Here is an 18,102-nt window from a genome sequence, read left to right as displayed (position 1 = left end):
AGGGACATTTTCTTATTTCCTTGCTTGTACTGGAATATTAAGACCAGTCACGCCTCAGCGATTGGCTCTTTGTCGTCCTCTGGGGCAGATTGTCATTTTTATCTACCAATTGATAACCATGCTTCCTGCTCTGAACCCACCCTCCCAAGAGACCCTTGTAAAGCGGATGAAAACAGGAAGACAATTCCATCCCTCAGCGCCTCCATCTCGCACACAGCTAGCTAGGAGCCTATTAGATGGTTAGAGGGGAGAAGAGGGAGTACTGTGTCCCATTTCCACACACCAAAGGCTGGATGTCACTTGCTATTAGCTGTTAGACTCAGCTGTGGATTTTTCATTTGCCTCTGTGGACACTATGATAACCACATATAAATAATTGTTATTAGTTCTCACTGTGAGTAAAATATTACTCTTTTCATTCCTACTCGTCACTGGTGCCACCTTTGATGTCAAGTTTTTGGTGCAAGCATAACATAGGTTATATATATCACACCATTTACTGTCTTCTTTCACCATACCTTTACCACATTGCACCATGGTCTTTGTGTTGGCTCTTGGTTTCTGTTTTTTCTTTTTGTGTGCCTCCTGTGTTCCCTTCCTGAATTTCACTGTTTTTTTTCCCCCTTTTTTGTGTGAGTTTACTCGTGATCAGACTTTCACTTTACCTCCCATTTTATTTTGAATGTTTGCTCTTGATGTTGCTTTCTGTTTCTTTGTTCCTGCTCCTGCCCTTGTTATTTATTCTTGATGGACTTCACCTGGGCCTTATTATCCCTCTACATTGTGTTTGTTCCTCGTCAGTCTGTCAGGTTGCTGTTTAGTCTTTCTCCAGCTTTTGTCTCTTTCTGTATCTCCAGTTGTTACCTATACATTTGGTTTGTTCTTGTTGTTTGTGCTTGAGTTTTTGTGCCCCCCCCCCCCCCCCCCCCCCCCCCCCCCCAAAAATTAATTTTATGTTTAACAGCAAAATGTGTCCATTTCTGTCAAATGGCATTACAGAGTCATTGGTCTTACTGCATGCTGACTATGCTTGTCCACCCCTAAAGGGTGTATGTGAAGCCTGTTTGCATTTGCTTTGATCTGTTACTTTTTTCCTCATTGTCCTGTCATGCTAAGTTTATCCACAATAGATGAAATTTATTTGTCTATCTACATGTGGATATTGCACAGTGGAAAATGTGATTTCTCTGTGGCATTGTGCTTGTAGGTGAAATGGTTTATGCAAATGTAGTTGTGATTGTTTGTTTGTATTGTAAGTTTGATTAGAGACATACTAAAGCAAGAGGAAGTGATTTGACTTTGTCTTTCTCTTATGTTTGTCTTATATTTAATTTTCTCTTTAGCAGTGGTATTTTGATTTGACATTTAAAATACAACAATGAATATACTTCAGGATTTCCTTTTTAATATGTGAATATCTTTGTGTCCATGTGCATATGGATAGTAGTGTTGGTTTTTTTTTTTTTTTTTTTTTTTTTAAGTGCAGCAGAGAAACAAGAGCAGAGCAGATAAAGTCAGTGTTTTAGTTTGAAAAGAGATGATATGTGATGATATGTTGATTTCAGGCCACTCAGTTCGTCTGCTGGGTCAGAAGAAAGATGCAGGCCGGAGACTTGGAGGAGCAAGATTGGACCTGCCCAAGATCAGAAAGAACCCCCTCATTGAAATCATCTCAATTAACACTGGGTAGGACACAGAGCCACTAACACAAAACACAACCCTTATAATATTCACATACAACTGAATTCAATTTTACTGCCTCAGTTTTTCTGCCTTTCCAGTTTACTGCGCGTGCATGTTTGTCAGTGTGCTCTCTGTCTGTCTGGTTGCTGAGCTACTTGAGCAGAGCATCTCTATGCTTAATTAATGTGCGTAATTTTAATCACTTCCTGTGGTGTGAATGTACGTATAAGGTCAGAATATATTCATGTTCATACATTGTAACAGATGTCTGAGCTTTTTCTCCGTTTTTGTGTCCACTACTATGATAAAAGCAGGAATAAACCCAGTATTTTTCCCATCATTGCTCTGATGATCTGTATTATCCTGTTACAATACTTTGTGGTATTTTGCCTCTGTCAAATCAAAACCACATATGCCTAATTGCACAAACATAGACTCTCAGACCCACATCCACTTGTACAGCTGCACGTTATGGGCTAATTTTATGTTGTTTACAGATATGTCTCCTCTAACTTGTGCTGTATTGTCAGTAGACTAGTTAAAAAAGTGTTATGACAGTCTAATTCTTGGTGCTGGACCTCCACTGATGATCATCCATCAATCAAACAAATGGATGTCTTCCAGGTCTGTACATTGATGGTTTGACTCTCAAAGCAAGGACTCTTGTAGGCAAAGCAATAATCTTCTTTATGAGTGGATCTCTCTAGGCTTAATAGTCATTTGTTCTCATACAACTGTGTTCAAGCCCTCCTGCTTTTTAACTAGCTGTCATGTAAACAAGCTTAAGCTTTTCCCAAGCACCATTGAGAAGTCATAGACTTTATATGATCAGCAATGCACCCTCACTTTCTTTGAGCCTTTTGCGTTTACGTTTATTGCAGTCAGTGAGGGAGTCATAATTCATGTTGTACCAGAAAACGTTATTCATTTATAAACCTGTATGCCAGCCTGATCACTTGGATCACTCCAATAAAAGGTTGAAGTTGAATGATTCTGTGCATTAAGCACCCTATAAAATCATTTTTGCCATATTGAATTTTATGGAAAAGTTTCAAATTTTTTGTCACAGGCTACAAATTATTTTCACTAAAATTGGCACAAATGATTTTCAGACACAGGCTCACAAAAGTTAGCAGGTAAATTTTTAGATTTTCAATACTTTGTTTGTCACAGCCAAATCGGAACTGGTGCCAAAACAGGATCTAAGATGATATCTCAGCAACCGTTTTCTGTATTGCCACCAAACTTTGTGTGTGGACTCAACACCTTTTTCTTGAGTTAATTTACTCTCTATACGCTTATAGTCACACTTAAAATGATAAGATCACGTTGATATGGTGACTGTAGCTTGCACAACTGCTGCTTGTAACTATATTTAAAGCAGGAAGTTTGCCTGCAGAAACATAAAGTGTGAGCATTCGTTGAAGTCAATCATGTGCAAAAAAACATAGCTCTCATGTTTTCTGCTTACCTTACACATTTAACAAGAACTGTAGATCTCTTCTGCAGATGACAGTGTTTTGTGGCCTTTGTTAAGAGGAGTTTGACACATTTTTTTGTGCTTTTTATCAGTTCTGTTGCACATGTAGTCAGCAAGTATTTCTATTGGTGCCAGTAAAATAGACAGTACCAGTCAAATGTTTGGACGAGTGTGTCCACACTTTTAACTGCTACTGTTGTCTTCACTCAGTTGTGTTTCTGTACTCATAAGCTGTGTGCGCTCAGTTGAGCAGATGGAAAAGAGAAGAGAGTAGCACCCCTTACCTCAAAAATGTGTTTAAAGTGACGTTATTATTCCGCGACCTGCTCTGCATGATTATACTTGACAGATACCCCGAGGTTAAGAACTGCTTTAATTAAGAAGGAAAAAAAAAAGAAAAAGCATCAAGTCAGGAGTTGGGTGAGTCTTTCCTGAAGAGCTGGCTGCCTTAGATGTTCATAATCTGCAGAGCTCAGTTCCACACTAAAGCTTCTTAGACCACATTTGACCTAATCTAACTTTGACTGGTTCAGTCACTGTTTTTCACCTAAATTGACACATTTGATCAGAGTCAAACTTGGCACATTTAAAATGGCAGGATTCTGATCTCTTTTGACTAAATGAAGAGTCTTTTGCAACAACTGTCATCATGTCTGCACATTAGACAGGACCTTTCTATAATGCTCTAACTGTTGCTTAAAATTGGTCAGCATTGTCATGCAGCTGGTTTATACGTGGTTGTTCTGAAAGACACAACAGTTAAAATTGCACTGTTTTTTTTTTCCCCCTGCTTAACAGTGTTTTATAATTTTCAGTAAATGAACTTTAAGCCCTAGCACTTCCTTAGTTGCCTTAAAATTTCAACCTCTCTGTGAAAATCAGCAGTTCTTGCTTTATGTGCTTTTGTACTCACGTGTGTGACTGTTTCTGTTGTGTTTGCTTACATTGGCCTTCAAGCCTGGACGTATGCATTTTGTTACTGGCTTTGTTACGGTATGAGTGTGCAGATGTCAGTCCCTTGGCAGCCTCCTGCCAGCAGGAGGTCCGTATCTGATCCAGATGATCTCGCTGTTGTTTTTCAAAGGGTTGGCAACAAATAAATCCTCTTGTTTTTAACCGAAACCGCTTCAGTAGAATAGTGGATTATACAAATATTTGATTGGGTGAATCGAGCAAATCTCTTCCAGATAACAATTCTGTTACTGAAAATCTGAGCTTAATGTGCACTTTTGTATGAGCTGGTCAGCAATTGGTGTCAGTAAGGGTACTCTTAAGGTTTTTTTTTTGTGTGTGTGTGTGTGTGTGTGTGTGTGTGTGTGTGTGTGTGTGTTTTAAGGAAAGAAGACAAAATGTTCCCTGTTATGGTTTCAGTTTTTTGGATGATCAGTTATATTCCTCTGGTGACATCAGCGGTGGCATTTGTCAGCTGATGAAACAGAGAAATCCTTGTGAGGCACACAGGCACTCACATTCACAGCATCAGTTGTGCTTTTTTTTTTTTTTTTTTTTTAATTTTTTAACCAAACTGCTTCTGCGTCAAAGAGAACACTCAAAACCATTAATGTATGTGTGTGTGTGTGTGTGTGTGTGTGTGTGTGTAGCTTTTAATGTCTCTAGTTTGTTGCCAGTTTGCCTTTTTGTATGAACACGTGGGATGCATTCATTTGAGTGCTGCCTTTTCTGTTCTTGCCAAATGTCAAGCTGGTGTCACGGTTGAGGGTGGAGGGCTTCCACAGATCTTTGAGAAGTTGCAAATCTCACATAAATTTAGGGTATAAAAAGATGAACATATCGTAAACACAGTTGATATCTGCATGTATTTTATGCTATATATTGAGAGATTTCTTGTCATTTTACTAGTGCTATTTTAAACTTCAGAATGTCATCAAGCATGTTGTCCATGTCAGTGGGATTCAGTGTAGTAGAGCTGATTGAATTTAGGTCATAAATACTCTTGCATGTGGCTTACTGAAACATACAGATTACATGCTCACTTATTAGTAAACACCCAGACAAAATAACAACAAACCCAGAGTTTCTGACTTTATATTCCATTGAACAGAATGATGCAAGTCAGGGATCATGCTCTCTGCATGTGCAGGTCAGAACATTTGAATGGAAGGCAGCAGGATCTTAGAGTGCTGATCAGAACATCAGTTATTCTGCTTCCTGTACCAGATACCCCATAATCAGTTTTTATAGATAACTTAGGGTAGAGGGGGGCTGGAGCCTGCTGCCACCGGGTGAGAGGCAGGGTACACCGTGGACAAGTTGCCAGTCTGTCGCAGGACTACCACAGAGAGGCAACCAGTCACACTCACATTCACACCTATGGGCAATATAGAATCACCAGTTAACCAACACCTCTAACTGCATGTCTTTGGACTGTGAGAGGAAGCTGGAGTACCCAAAGAGAACCCACAAAGACACGGGGAGAACATGAAAACCCCACACAGAAAAAGGTCCTGGTGGTCCAAAAAAGAGAAAATATCCAGTGAGCAGCAGTTCTCTGGGTGTAAAAGCCTTGTTGATCCCAGAGGTCAAAGCTTTGAGCTGATAGGAACAGCACAGAAAGGTCCTGGTAGGTTCAAACCAGGACCTTCTTGCTGTGAGGCAGCAGTGATAACCACAGCAACACCCTGCTGCCACTCACGTAGGTTGTAGCAACCCCCCCTTCGCTTTATTATTGCTAATCCTAGCAGCACCGTGATTCACCTGGGAGTACCTATGAAAATGTAATTTTGTGTTCAAATTGATTCACAATATTAGTTTCATTAAGTTGCATATTAATTTCATTTGCTCCTATTAAATCCAAATTAGATTGGCTCACTCCCCGCCCCCCACCAAGTTAATTTCATCTCCATCAGAAAACATTCAGCATAGTCCAGCACATAGCCTCTGGCTTTGTATTAAAGGATCATTGCCAGTTTTCTCCTTGGCCATTAGCGCAGTTATTTTTAGTTGACTTTACTAGGTAAATAAATGAACAAAAGCCCTGGATTTTAGTTTGAAGGCCCGTCCAGTATCACCATGTTCCTCTCATATTGTTCCTTGTATCAGTTTTCAGTTTATTTTAGTGTAGTTGTATTCTGCTTACGTTTTGGGACTTTAGTGGGATTCACTTTCACGCTTTCAAACATGGTTAGTTAAATATTATGGATGCTTTATTGCAAATATATATACACTGGCTACCTTATTAGCTATACCTTGTTAGTACTGGGTTGGACCTCTTTCTGCCTTCAGGGCTGCTTTAATTCTTTGTGGCATCATGTGGAGTCACGGAGGTCCTGGAAGTATTCCTCAGAGATTTTGGTCTGTGTTGACCTGATGGGATCTCACAGTTGCTGCAGATTACATTGGGTAAATTGTAGTCATAAGGGGGTGGACATGGTCAGCAACAATACTCACACAGGCTGTATCATTTAAACATGCTCAATTGGCACTGAGGGGCCCTGTCATGGTCCTGGGCCGTCTGCCCAGCGTTTTGTGTTTAATTTTCTTTTCCCTGTGTTTTCCCAGTTTGTTTTGGTTTTCATTGTTCTTAGTTCTGGCTTTATCATTTTTGGTTTTCTGGTTCCTTCATCCCTGTCTCCCTGGTGTCTGTGTTCTGGTGTCTGTTTGTCCTTTTGTCTTACCCCAGACCTTCTATGTTTCTGTATTGAGTTTTATTCCCAGTGTTGTGACTAGTCTGCATTTCTATCCCATGTCTGTCTCTCTGTTTCCCTGTGCCGTGTTCCTTCCTTAGTCACTTCCTGTTTTATTTTGACAAGTCTTGTGTTCCCCGTGCTTTGAGTTTAGTTTGCTTCCTCTGTTATTAGTTTCATTTGCTTCACCTGTTGTGCCCTGCTGTTTCCTCTTGCCCTGATTACCTGATGTGTATTTAAGCCCTCAGTTTTCTTCTGTTCTTTGTCGTGTTGTCATCTATGTCCAGCTGTGTGCGTCTCTGTTCCTTGTTCCCCCGTAGTTTTAGTTCTGGCCACAGACCAGCCCAGTTTATTTGTTTATACGGTCCTAATTTTCAATAAAGTCCTTTAAGTTCATTTTTGCACCTTTTTGAGTCCTGCTTTTGGGGTCTGCCTTTCCGGCCTGCCACAGCAACCAGGACAGGGCCCAATGTATGTAAGGTTGAACCTTACCCTCACATTATACCACCACTAGCTTGAACCATTGATAGGATGGATTCAGGCTTTCATGTTGTTGACACCAAATTCTGATCCTACCATCTGAATGCCACAGCATAAATCAAGACTCATCAGACTAGGCAACATTTGATGTGAATTGTAGCCTCGGTTTCCTCTTCTTAGCTGCACCCGTGTGGTCTTCTCTGATCTTCAAGGTTCAGCTTTCCACGTGTTGAGAAATGCTCTTCTGCATACCTTGGTTGTAACGAGTGCTTAGTTTCCTACCAACTCAAAGCCATTTTCCTCTGACCTCTGGAATCAACAAGGCATTTTTCACCCAGAAGGACTGCTGCTCACTGGATATTTTCTCCTTTTTGGACCATTCTCTGTTAACCGTAGAGATGGTTGTGTGGGAAAATCACAGGAGATCAGCAGTTTCTGAAATACTCAAGACCAACTGGTCTGGCACCACCTAACATGTCACATTCAAGGTCACTTAAAACACCTTTCTTTCTTTCTTTCTTGCTTTCTTTCAGGTTGTACCTAATAGAGTGGTCAGTAAGTGTACATAATTTAGGTTCACGTCAATTCAGGTTCATTCATATAGCACCAAAACACAATAATCACCTCAAGGTACATTATACTGTAAGATAAAGACCCTACAGTATTCTAAAGGAAAAACCCAGCAATCAAATGACCCCTTATGAGCAAGCACTTTGTGATGGTGGGAAGGGAAGAACTTCCTTTTAACAGTAAGAAACCTCCAGCAGAAACAGGCTCAGGGAGGGGCAGCCATCTGCCGTGACTGGCTGGGGGTGAGGGGGAAGAGAAAAGAGAAAGGAGAGCATAGGGAGACAGGACAAAACAAACTATGGGAAACTATGCTGCAGTGGTATATAAACAGGAGGGGGATGAAAAAGGTAAATGGAGAAGAATTGCTCATTGCATCACATGAAGTCCCACAGCAGCTTTAGCCTATAGCAGCGTAAGAGATTTTTCAGGGTCACTTTATCACTTTATCCATGATTATAAGCTTTATCAAAAAGGAAGGTTTTGAGTTTAATCTTAAAAGTAGAGAAGGTGTCTGTCTCCCGAATCCAAACTATTTCTATACTTTAAAATGAACTCTTTATGTACTAAATTTTTGTTGTGATTTGGCGCTATATAAATAAAATTGAATTGAATGGAATTAAATTTTTGGCACTGTTTAAAATGTTATCATGAAATTTGACATCATGTTCTGTTGTTGGATAGACTGTGTTAAGGTTACATTTAATGAAGGTCAATCAATTTGACTTTAGAGGTGTCATTTAAAGAAAACATTGAATTACCAACAACTTGGAACCGTTTGAAATGCATCATGTATGTGGTACAGCTCATATCATCGTATCATATTTATGTTTAGTGTTATACATATCTTTTCTGTTATTTGTAAATGTTGATCTACCTATAAATCATAAGCCTAAATAGCTTAATTACTACTAAATTACTACTAATATGATTTTGAGCAGTGTTTAAAACTGCATGTTTCCACAAACACTGAAAGAGGAAAGGGCACGACTTTCAACATTTGCTACAGGTCAGACACTTTAACCCTGAGATGAATATTAGTAGTAGGGGCTTGTAATTGTAAACATAGAAATTCAGATTGAAATGACTGAAAAGAAATGCAATACTTAACCTCAAGAAATGAACGGCCACACCCTTCGTTTGCGGCAGCTGCTTGAGGCCTTTTTTGTCGAGCACGGTTCTGGTGACTGTTAAAATGTACGTGTAACATCCACATGAACGTGCGAATGTTAGGTTTGATTTACGTGCGTAAAATGTTCAATACATAGAACTTTTTATTCAAGCTGTCACCATATAGATGTTAACAAGTCTTGGTACCCCGGGTAGTTTATAGGCTGTTTGATCAACATTGAACCAGTCGCCTAGGAGGAGTTTGGGAACAACCATACACACACTACGCTCATTATAGTATGAGATGGTGATGATGATGATGATGTAGCTGATATTTAACCGATTACTAATGCAGTTTTTAAATGATACTCTCACCTGCCTTTCATCCCATGCAATCCAAACCTTGAGAGTTTGGATGTTCGTCAACCAGGCGTTTTTCACAGCTTGTGTCTGAATACATTGAGTAGTCAGTGAGAGCAGCGAGGCAGTGGATTTGGGAATAGGATAAACATAAGAGAATAATATTGGAAATACACACACAGTTAACTTTTGACTTTTGGTATTGAATAAGATGTGGGTACTTTGAAGACCACCCTCCTTATGCTTTGATGTTGGCTTGATGTTGCTTTTGCTCTCTAATTGGCATACGTTTTAGTCTGCATTATCTGTTTTTGGATTGTGTTTACAGGAATTTATGGATGATATTCGCTTTTCAGCAAATACAGTGGCCGTCTCCATTACCTACCACTATCAGCTTTGTGAGCCTTGTCTTTGGATTTAGCTGTAGAAATTTCTATGATTGAATATGTGATCGTTCAGAGATGCAATGGAAGGATTAAAAAAAAAACATGAAAACTGTTTGTTTATAAAGAAGATTTCCTCAAAAAAGGGGAGAAAAAGAACAAGCAAACAAAACATTGGTATTAGTGTGGTTATCAGTCAAATTGTTTTTTATTAAACATCAGTATCGGGGAGCTAATCGGTGCATCCCTAGTTTATTGTATTTTTCCATTTGTTGCCTCTTTGTGCAAACAGACAAAAAAAAAAAATGCCAAAACAAATCAAACAAAAAAAAACTTCACAGTTTTGTTTTAATGCTCTATTTTGAGTCAGTGTTGATAAAATTACAAAAACTGGTTCTTGCATGTGTGTTTTGCCCCAGGCTACGCTTGCCATCCAATCCGTGTGTGCGTGCGTGTGCGTTGTGTGTGTGTGTGTGTGTGTTTGGTTGCTTAAAAAAAAACTTTTTGTGAGCAAGTTCAGATGTGGTGCTTCAGTGTCATAAACAGGAATTTACAGCCGCTCACGCAGAATGGCTCATTAAGAGAGAGAGAGAGTGTGTGTGTGTGTGTGGGGTTGTGTCTGTATCAACCCTTTGCCATTAGATTCCAGGCATAAAAAGTCCTTTGTTCCACTGTTCCACCTCATTACATTTCATTAGCTGTCTCTTCCCTGTTCTCTGTGTAGCTGCATTTCTGGCAGTCATCTCTGTCATTGAGATTACAGTGCGCTAAAGTCAGGTGCAAACGATTCTCTCCTCTAACCTCTAACCAATAAACAACTATATCGCTCCTCCCAGCAGGGACACGGGTAGACGAGATGATATAGAAGAATAGGGAGCAGGAGTAGGCTTCTTGTGATAGAGAAAGAGCTCTCTGAAAACACGAGTGAAGAACTGCTGGCAGGCTGACTGCAGCCGTGACGACTGATGCTGCGCTGGTGTTTTCGTACTTTCGTACAACAAATAGTTTGAAGCTGAACTGATGCTAATATCAAGGGCTGTCAAAAACCTGTTTTGCTGTGGAATGGAAATGATTTCAGTTATCTGTGGTCAATCAAAGTCCATTTTTTATTAATAGATCTCATTTAATTTCCTGTACGTTAAAAAATTCTCGTCCTTTATTTCATGCTGCACCAATTGTCCGTCAGATGCCTGCAGGCTTGAGTTTACAATAGGTTTGAAATGGAGATGGAATATCAAGCATCAGAAAAAGTAATGCATGATAAATTCACTGCGCTTGGTTTTGTTACAGGAGAGTAAACATTTCTTCCTCTCTTAGCTACTGCTCTCACCAATCCAGGGAGTATAATGGATAACCTTGGAACCTGTACAGCAATTTATTCTCGCTTCTTTGTTCGCTTCCTTCTGTCTCATCCCTGTTTTCTCTTTTTTCCTTTCTACCTTCTGACATTAATAGTAACATTCTTATCTGCTTAACAGAAAGCTAATTTAATCTTCCCATTACTCCGTGTTGAAAATCGCATGAATCCATTGTTAGAGATTTGAATGGATGATTAAAACCTTTTCACGTGAATGTTTTGGATGTATTTATTTAAGCTGTTCTCATTTATGTATTTATAGAGTCAGCAGTAATCAGTGGAGTAAAATACACATACAGTATGCACACAGACACAAGGTAAACAAAGCCAAATGAGCATGTAAAAAAAATATAAGTGCCTGTGTGGTAGTGTGCATTGTGAATATATTTGTGTAAGCCGGGAGGCCCCCCCTGTCTTTAGCTCCTTGTTTCCTGTGATTTGTGTCCCCTCTCAGGCCGACACAGTGGAATAATAGGCCTTATCGCTTTAGTGCTGACCTTCACGTAGATTTGTGTTAACCATTGTGACCAAGGTGTGTAATGCACAAAGCTTTAGCTGGCTGAGAGTGAGGTAAAGTTGGGTCACTAATGTCTTGGTGCACAGAAAGCCAATTAGCCTCAGAGTAGGGGTTAGGACAGATGTCAAGCTACAACTACAACTTACTTTCATCACTCCTGTTTTTGACATTATGTATCCCTGAGTAACAAGGACAGATCGGAACAAATGTCCAAATTGCTGAGTCAAAACTACAAATGAGAGAAGTTTTGACGCACTCCAACGCCACCATATTTAACTACACTGGTTATAGTAGTCCTTGGTCCACTGTGGAGATCTGCTGTGAGATGGAGGGGCATTTCTAACTAGAAGCTGCCACAGGTGGAGACACTGTTCAAGTGCAGCTTTTTAGGATTATTTGGGGATGTGGGGGGTGGAAGTTTTTCTTTTAGGACATCGGAGGCTGGATCAAGATGCTCCGTGCATCGTTTCCAAACTTGTATTTTGCCCAATCTGTGATCTAGCATCTCAGTTAGCAACAACAAACATGGCAAGCTACTGGAAATGAATAAGCTGCATAGAGGTGCTGGATGGCAGTGTTTCATATTTAAACATAAAATAGTGTGAATTTATTTCATTTATTTACTTGTGTCAGTGTTGTTTTGGTAAAATGAGTGCACAAGAGCTCGATTTGAAAAGATTTTGAGCATGTGCTGCCTCTCTCAATATTCCAACAATTATCATTACATGTGACCCCAATAAATGCCAAAGGGGAATGAATATTTGAATCATCAAAGTCCCAAAGTGGAAGTGGTGAATCAGATCTGACTGACAATTTGTGGGGAAAGTCCTATTTTTATATTTAGAATTTCTATTTGCTTCTATGACTGATAGGATTAATTTTAATTTGTCTTAACTGATCATTTTCATTTCAGTTGACTCACAATGGTCATTACTTTCTTTAAATGTCATGATCAGTTGTGTGCTGCTGTGACGGTGTCTGAGTGCAATAAAACAACTCTAGTTTCCTTAGTTCCCAGTAAATGTTCCTAATTTTGGCTTTGAATTACCATGCTGGCCCTAATTCATGTGTTTCAGAAGGCCAAACGACCGTCATCAGCATGTGAGCGACGTGTTTAACTTTCTTATTCCTCAGAACTTCCTCTATTGTCAGGTTCTTTTCTTAGCCCTCTGAACTGTTTCTGTTTGCAGATCAATCAAAGTCAGCACATTGCGATGTTAAATATGGCACATGCCTGACTAAGCAAGGTTAAAAAAAAAAGAGCAATTTTCAACACAGCATCTCTAAACATAATAATTTTCTTCAGAAAGTATAAAATATTTTGTTTGCACACAGTAACAGAATTATTTCAGAAAAAAACAAAAATTACCAGGTCAGTATTATTAACTCCCTGAAAAACTGACTTTTTTTATTGCGCCATAGCACGAATCACTGTTGTGCAATGATATGCTTTAACTTTGTAATGCTCAAAGCTTGTCAAGTCAACTTAAAACTGAGGGCAAATGTTTGAACTGCCTTTTGAGAACACATGAAGAAAGAAGATTTTGAAAGAAAACCTCAAGCAGTCAACAGTAAAACTGGGTCTGGGTCATTGCTTTGTCTTCCAACACGACGACTCAAAACATACGTCGCCCCCTGGTAAGAACTACCTCGAGGAAGACCAAAGTGAACGTTATTGACTGGCCTGCACAAAGCCCTGACTTGAATCCCATTGACAATCTGTGGGGTGAACTAAAGACCAAGGCCCATGCCAGAAGGCCATCAAATCTGGTGGAGCTTGAGTGATTTGCCAAAGAGGAAGGACACTGGATGGCTCAGGAGACAGCAGGCTGTTCGGATCCAACAAAAAGGGTGAACAATCGGCTATTAGCGTCATTCTTTCTCCTATATGCACTTTTATCCAGTAATCAAAGCAGGTATATTTGCCTGTGGATATTAGATTCTAATATCCACTGTCATATTGCATGGTATTCAGTCCATATCTCTTCCACATCTTACAAGCAAACCCCTGCTGGACCGCTCTGCCTGACTGCATTCTCATTTTGTTTGCCATTGGTCAATAATCTCATCTTTTCTTTTCTGTGTTGTTTTTCTCTTGAAAGAGCAGAAGTGAAAATGCATCATGTCAAGCAGCAACAAAAGAGGGCGAAAATGTGCTGATGTGCTTCAGAAAAGTAGAATTACAGCAGAATGAAGGGTGTTTACAAAAGGTTTTCTCCTCACGTACATATGTGTGTGAACAGTTGCAGCGATGCATGGATGCCCAATATACACACAATCTCATTTTGATTTTGCACTTCAGCACAAGATGCACAAGCGCATACACCTCCACGAAGGAATTCTCATTTTCTGTTTCACTCTTGACACACACACACACACACCACACACACACACACACACAGCCATATGCAGACAGACTCCCACTCATTCACACCCACACACATCCACACACATATGCGCACACCTCTTCTAGCTGTGTACCACGGTGGCCTCTCCTGCTGTTTATCAAACCAATGTATGGGTAGTTTTCAGCTCCAGTGGTCTGAACACTTTATTCCATTTCCCTCTTTCCCACTGCTTAACACACAAACACACAAATATATGCTCAAGACACACACACACACACACACACACACACACACTCCATACACTGTTCTCCACACTCACTCACCAGGACAGACTCTGCTCCCCACAGTAAATCCAAAAGATTGATGTGTCTCCTTGGACAAAATGAGATTGTGTGTCATTACAAGGTATTATGCTACAGAACCCCTGAGTAACTGAATTAGTCCCAATGTGTCACAGGCAAACACAATTTACACACACACACACACACCACCACACACACACACACACACACACACACACACACACACACACACACAGACAGTCGGTTATAGTGTATCATGATTTCAGGGAGCATTCTTTTCAGTTAGAAGTTTTCTGGAGCTTTAACCATAACTACTACATGTCAAACACTAAGCTTACCCCGGCCTCAAAAACATGTCTTCACCTTAAAATGTAATAACTGACATTATGGGAACTTGCTTTTAATCCTCATAAGGAAACATATTCCCATAATGTGACTGTGTGTAAACAAATTTACATCCTCACAATATGAGCAATACCCAGACCACACACAAACTGACTGTCTTAGAGAAAATTTGTGTCTCCTGTGTCTCAAGTAGCAGCTTTTTGTTTGTAAGAAACACCAGCCAGTAATGAAGTGTTTGACATCATGGATGTAATTTTATCTGTAGTGGTGTGTGTGCACATGATTTGTTTAGTAGCTCCAGTGGAATGGAGTTTATAAAGAGACTGGTTACATTGCAATAACCGTTTAGGATCTGCAGTCCTTTTTATGGATACTCTTAATTTCAAAATCAGTATGATAGCCAAATACATTTTAAAGGCCTTATTAAGCCTCCCATTCAGCCACCACACACACACACACACACACACACACATACACACAGGTGTAGGTAAAATAAGAGGTTAAAATTGGACCTGTCAAGTCCATTTCCAGCTGCATAGTTTATTTGTGGACACAGTTTGCATGATTCACTGTTTAAAATTATCTTTATTTATGTCAAACTGAGCTTTGTCTCAGCTACTCAAGTTTATTTGCTTACATTTTTATTATCCTCCCTCCCGATTTAAGCGGGAGAATATTGTCGTCATACCGTCCAGGCGTCTGTCCGTCTGTCCGTGAGGTTTTCTTTTCCAGTCTATGGACTCCAAAACCACAAGGAGCTGAGCCATGAAATCTGGCATGTGTTCTTTGCTCTTAAAGATGTGCAACACGATATTCATATTCCTGGATGTTTAGTACACTAGTACACTTTGGCTGTATTTATCTGAAGTGGAGAGTAAACAACATGGGGAATTTCAGGCCTCCAAATTAGGGCAAATAGGTTTGCAGAAGGTAGTAAGATGTCTGCTGGTGTTTCTGTGTTCTGTTATGAAATCGGGGGGCGTAATGTTATCCTACACTTATTTGATATTTTCATTAATGGTGGTGGGAGGATATGGCAGCACGGTGGTTAGCTAGAAGGTTTGGGTTTGGCCCGGGCCTTTCTATGTGGAGTTTGTATGTTCTGTGTGGGTTTTCTCTGGGTACTCCGTTCCCTCCCACAGTCCAAAGACATGCAGTTATTGGGATTAGGTTATTTGGCGATTCTAAATTGCCCACAGGTGTGAATGTGAGTGTGAATGGTTTGTCTGTCTCTCTGTGTTAGCCCTGCGACAGGCTGGCGACCTGTACAGGGTGTACCCTGCCTCTCGCCCTATGACAGCTGGGATAGGCTCCAGCCCCCAGAACATGGAAGCTGACTGCGAGTGGTTGCAGACCTGGTCCCCATCGTCAAAGCAACCACTTTAAAAACAATAAGATCGGAAGTACGTTACAAATGGTCACAATAATTTTGTTGGGACTTTAGGCTGCAACCACTGTTTTGTTTAGTGTGACTAGCATAAAGTAGTAAGTCAGCAAGGCAGGCAGTCAGTTGACCAGTGGAAGCAGATGTATTCAGTCACTAAGTCACTCTGTGCAGATCACTTGGACTTGCTGTGTGTGAGGTAGTTTGTCAGAGAATCAGCCTCTGAATCTACCTACTGTATGAGTCAGCTTCAGCATTCAGATTATCAGAAAAAGGGGACTTAATTAGTCAAGTAAGTCAGATTGTAAAGTGATTAGTAAGCCGGGGAGCCAGTAAGTGAGCTGATTACCTGACCAAGTACTGAATTAGCCTGACTTCAGGTCTAACCTCAGACCACATCTTCACGTGACGCTTTATCAGTTAGTTCAATAATAAACAAACATCATACCATTTCTTTTCCAGCAACAATAGACTGATTGACTTTAGTACAAACACTGTCTCGAGGGTCAGACTACAGACAAAACAAGAAGTTGGGAACACACAGTTACTATGTGGACGTGGAGTTGTGGTTCACACACAAATGCACATGCTCTCACACACATACACGTGCGTCTCTTTCCAGTCAAAACAACAAGCAACGCTGCTGTAGTAGTTTCAGAAAACTAGGGTCGACATGTGACCATTTCTAAAATGCGCACACGCGTACACAGAGCTCTTTCAGTGTTTAACACAGGGAACATGAGACTTGATAAGCGAATTCAAGAGGTCACACACAAAGGCTGGATTGACACTGAGAGAAACGGGCCCCAGCTGCATTAGCGCACACACTGGTAGATGAAAGGAAGCTTGCTCAAATGCACGCACGCACACACAAAAATATGCAAAGGCAGCCAAGCCTCATGTGAAATAATGGTGCAAAACCTTACTTAACCCACAGCTTCAGAGCCTTAACCAACTCCTCACCAGTCAGTGAGCTGTCATAGAACAATGTTCACACCAATATACACTCTCGAAATATTAAGCGTTCATCTTCAGCATTCGGTGGCCATCAAGACAAAATGTTTCAACCTACTGTTGCAGCTCCACTTAACCTCTACAACATGAGTGCTGTAATTTTGATTTAATCCCAAACCCTTATGATTAGAGCTCCTAATAATATTTGATGTGAGGAATATTTGCCTTATGTGAGTTACACAAGATCGCTGGTGTGCGTGCAGTTCCCATGTAACTTGAAATGGGTTTAACTGCAATTCTTTTTCGAATTACTAATACCCCCTCTATTCATTCCTTTAATAGGTCTTAACTTCATTGTGTCAGCAGTCTTTGTTCCTTGACTCCATATTATTTTTGCCACCTCCACTTTGACTTGAGATGACACTAACGGCAACTACTTACAGGCTGGAGGCATTGTTCAGTCATATAATAGCAGTTTAAGATTTTGTGTTGCTCATATACCCACTTCACCGTTCTCCCAGTCTCGACAAAAGTGCAACGAATAATCTTTCTTTATAATTTGCGTGGCGCTCAGACTTCCCCCCACAGTTTAAGCTTTGTTTCATAATGCATTTTGAAGCTGGCACAATACAAGCCCCCACGAACACGCATACACACCAATGGCTGTTTTTCTAATTAATGTGTAGCTTTCTAATTAATGTTAGACTCTAAATACTTATCATTGAGAAGTTCTTTTCCCTGTTCTTTAATATGCAGCACAAGGGAGCCTTCCAGAGGGAACCGTACTTTGTTTGTGTGTGTGTGTATATATTGAGGGAGGCTTACAAATGTATAGAGGAACCTCAGGGCTTTCCTTTCTTTGTTACCTTTTCAAGGCTGCAAACGCACAATAATCTCGTCGTCTTCGTCTCTCTCACACACACACACTCACACGCACATCGGGGAGGTAACCTTTCTCATTGTGATACGTTGATGAACTACACTGTTGTCAGGTACAGCAGCTACCTCTGTGGTTTAATTAACTGGGACAAAACAGAAGAAGGAGCGAGGACAGATACAAAGTAGGGGAGAGTTTGGAGGCTGTTAAGGCTGAGAAATATTTGCATTTAATGTAAAAGTACTTCTTTACGTCACTGCAGTATTTCTGGTTTTTCCACATCAACTGCTTAGCTTTCATGAACGGTAAAG

At 40.3% G+C, this 18,102-nt stretch overlaps 1 protein-coding gene across 1 annotated transcript in view; it reads left to right on the top strand.

The window, feature by feature from the left end:
- The window catches only part of cdkal1 (CDK5 regulatory subunit associated protein 1-like 1), a 260,220-nt gene that overhangs the window by 81,476 nt on the left and 160,642 nt on the right, over window positions 1-18,102 (top strand). The window contains exon 7 of the mRNA XM_030750431.1: window positions 1,566-1,686. Coding sequence (XP_030606291.1) covers window positions 1,566-1,686 — 121 coding nt within the window. The remainder of the gene's footprint in view (window positions 1-1,565; window positions 1,687-18,102) is intronic.

Source organism: Archocentrus centrarchus, chromosome 16, assembly GCF_007364275.1.
Source record: "Archocentrus centrarchus isolate MPI-CPG fArcCen1 chromosome 16, fArcCen1, whole genome shotgun sequence".
Classification (NCBI taxonomy): domain Eukaryota; kingdom Metazoa; phylum Chordata; class Actinopteri; order Cichliformes; family Cichlidae; genus Archocentrus; species Archocentrus centrarchus.
The sequence above is the reverse complement of the archived record's forward strand: the minus strand, read 5'-3'. Positions and strand labels throughout refer to the sequence as shown.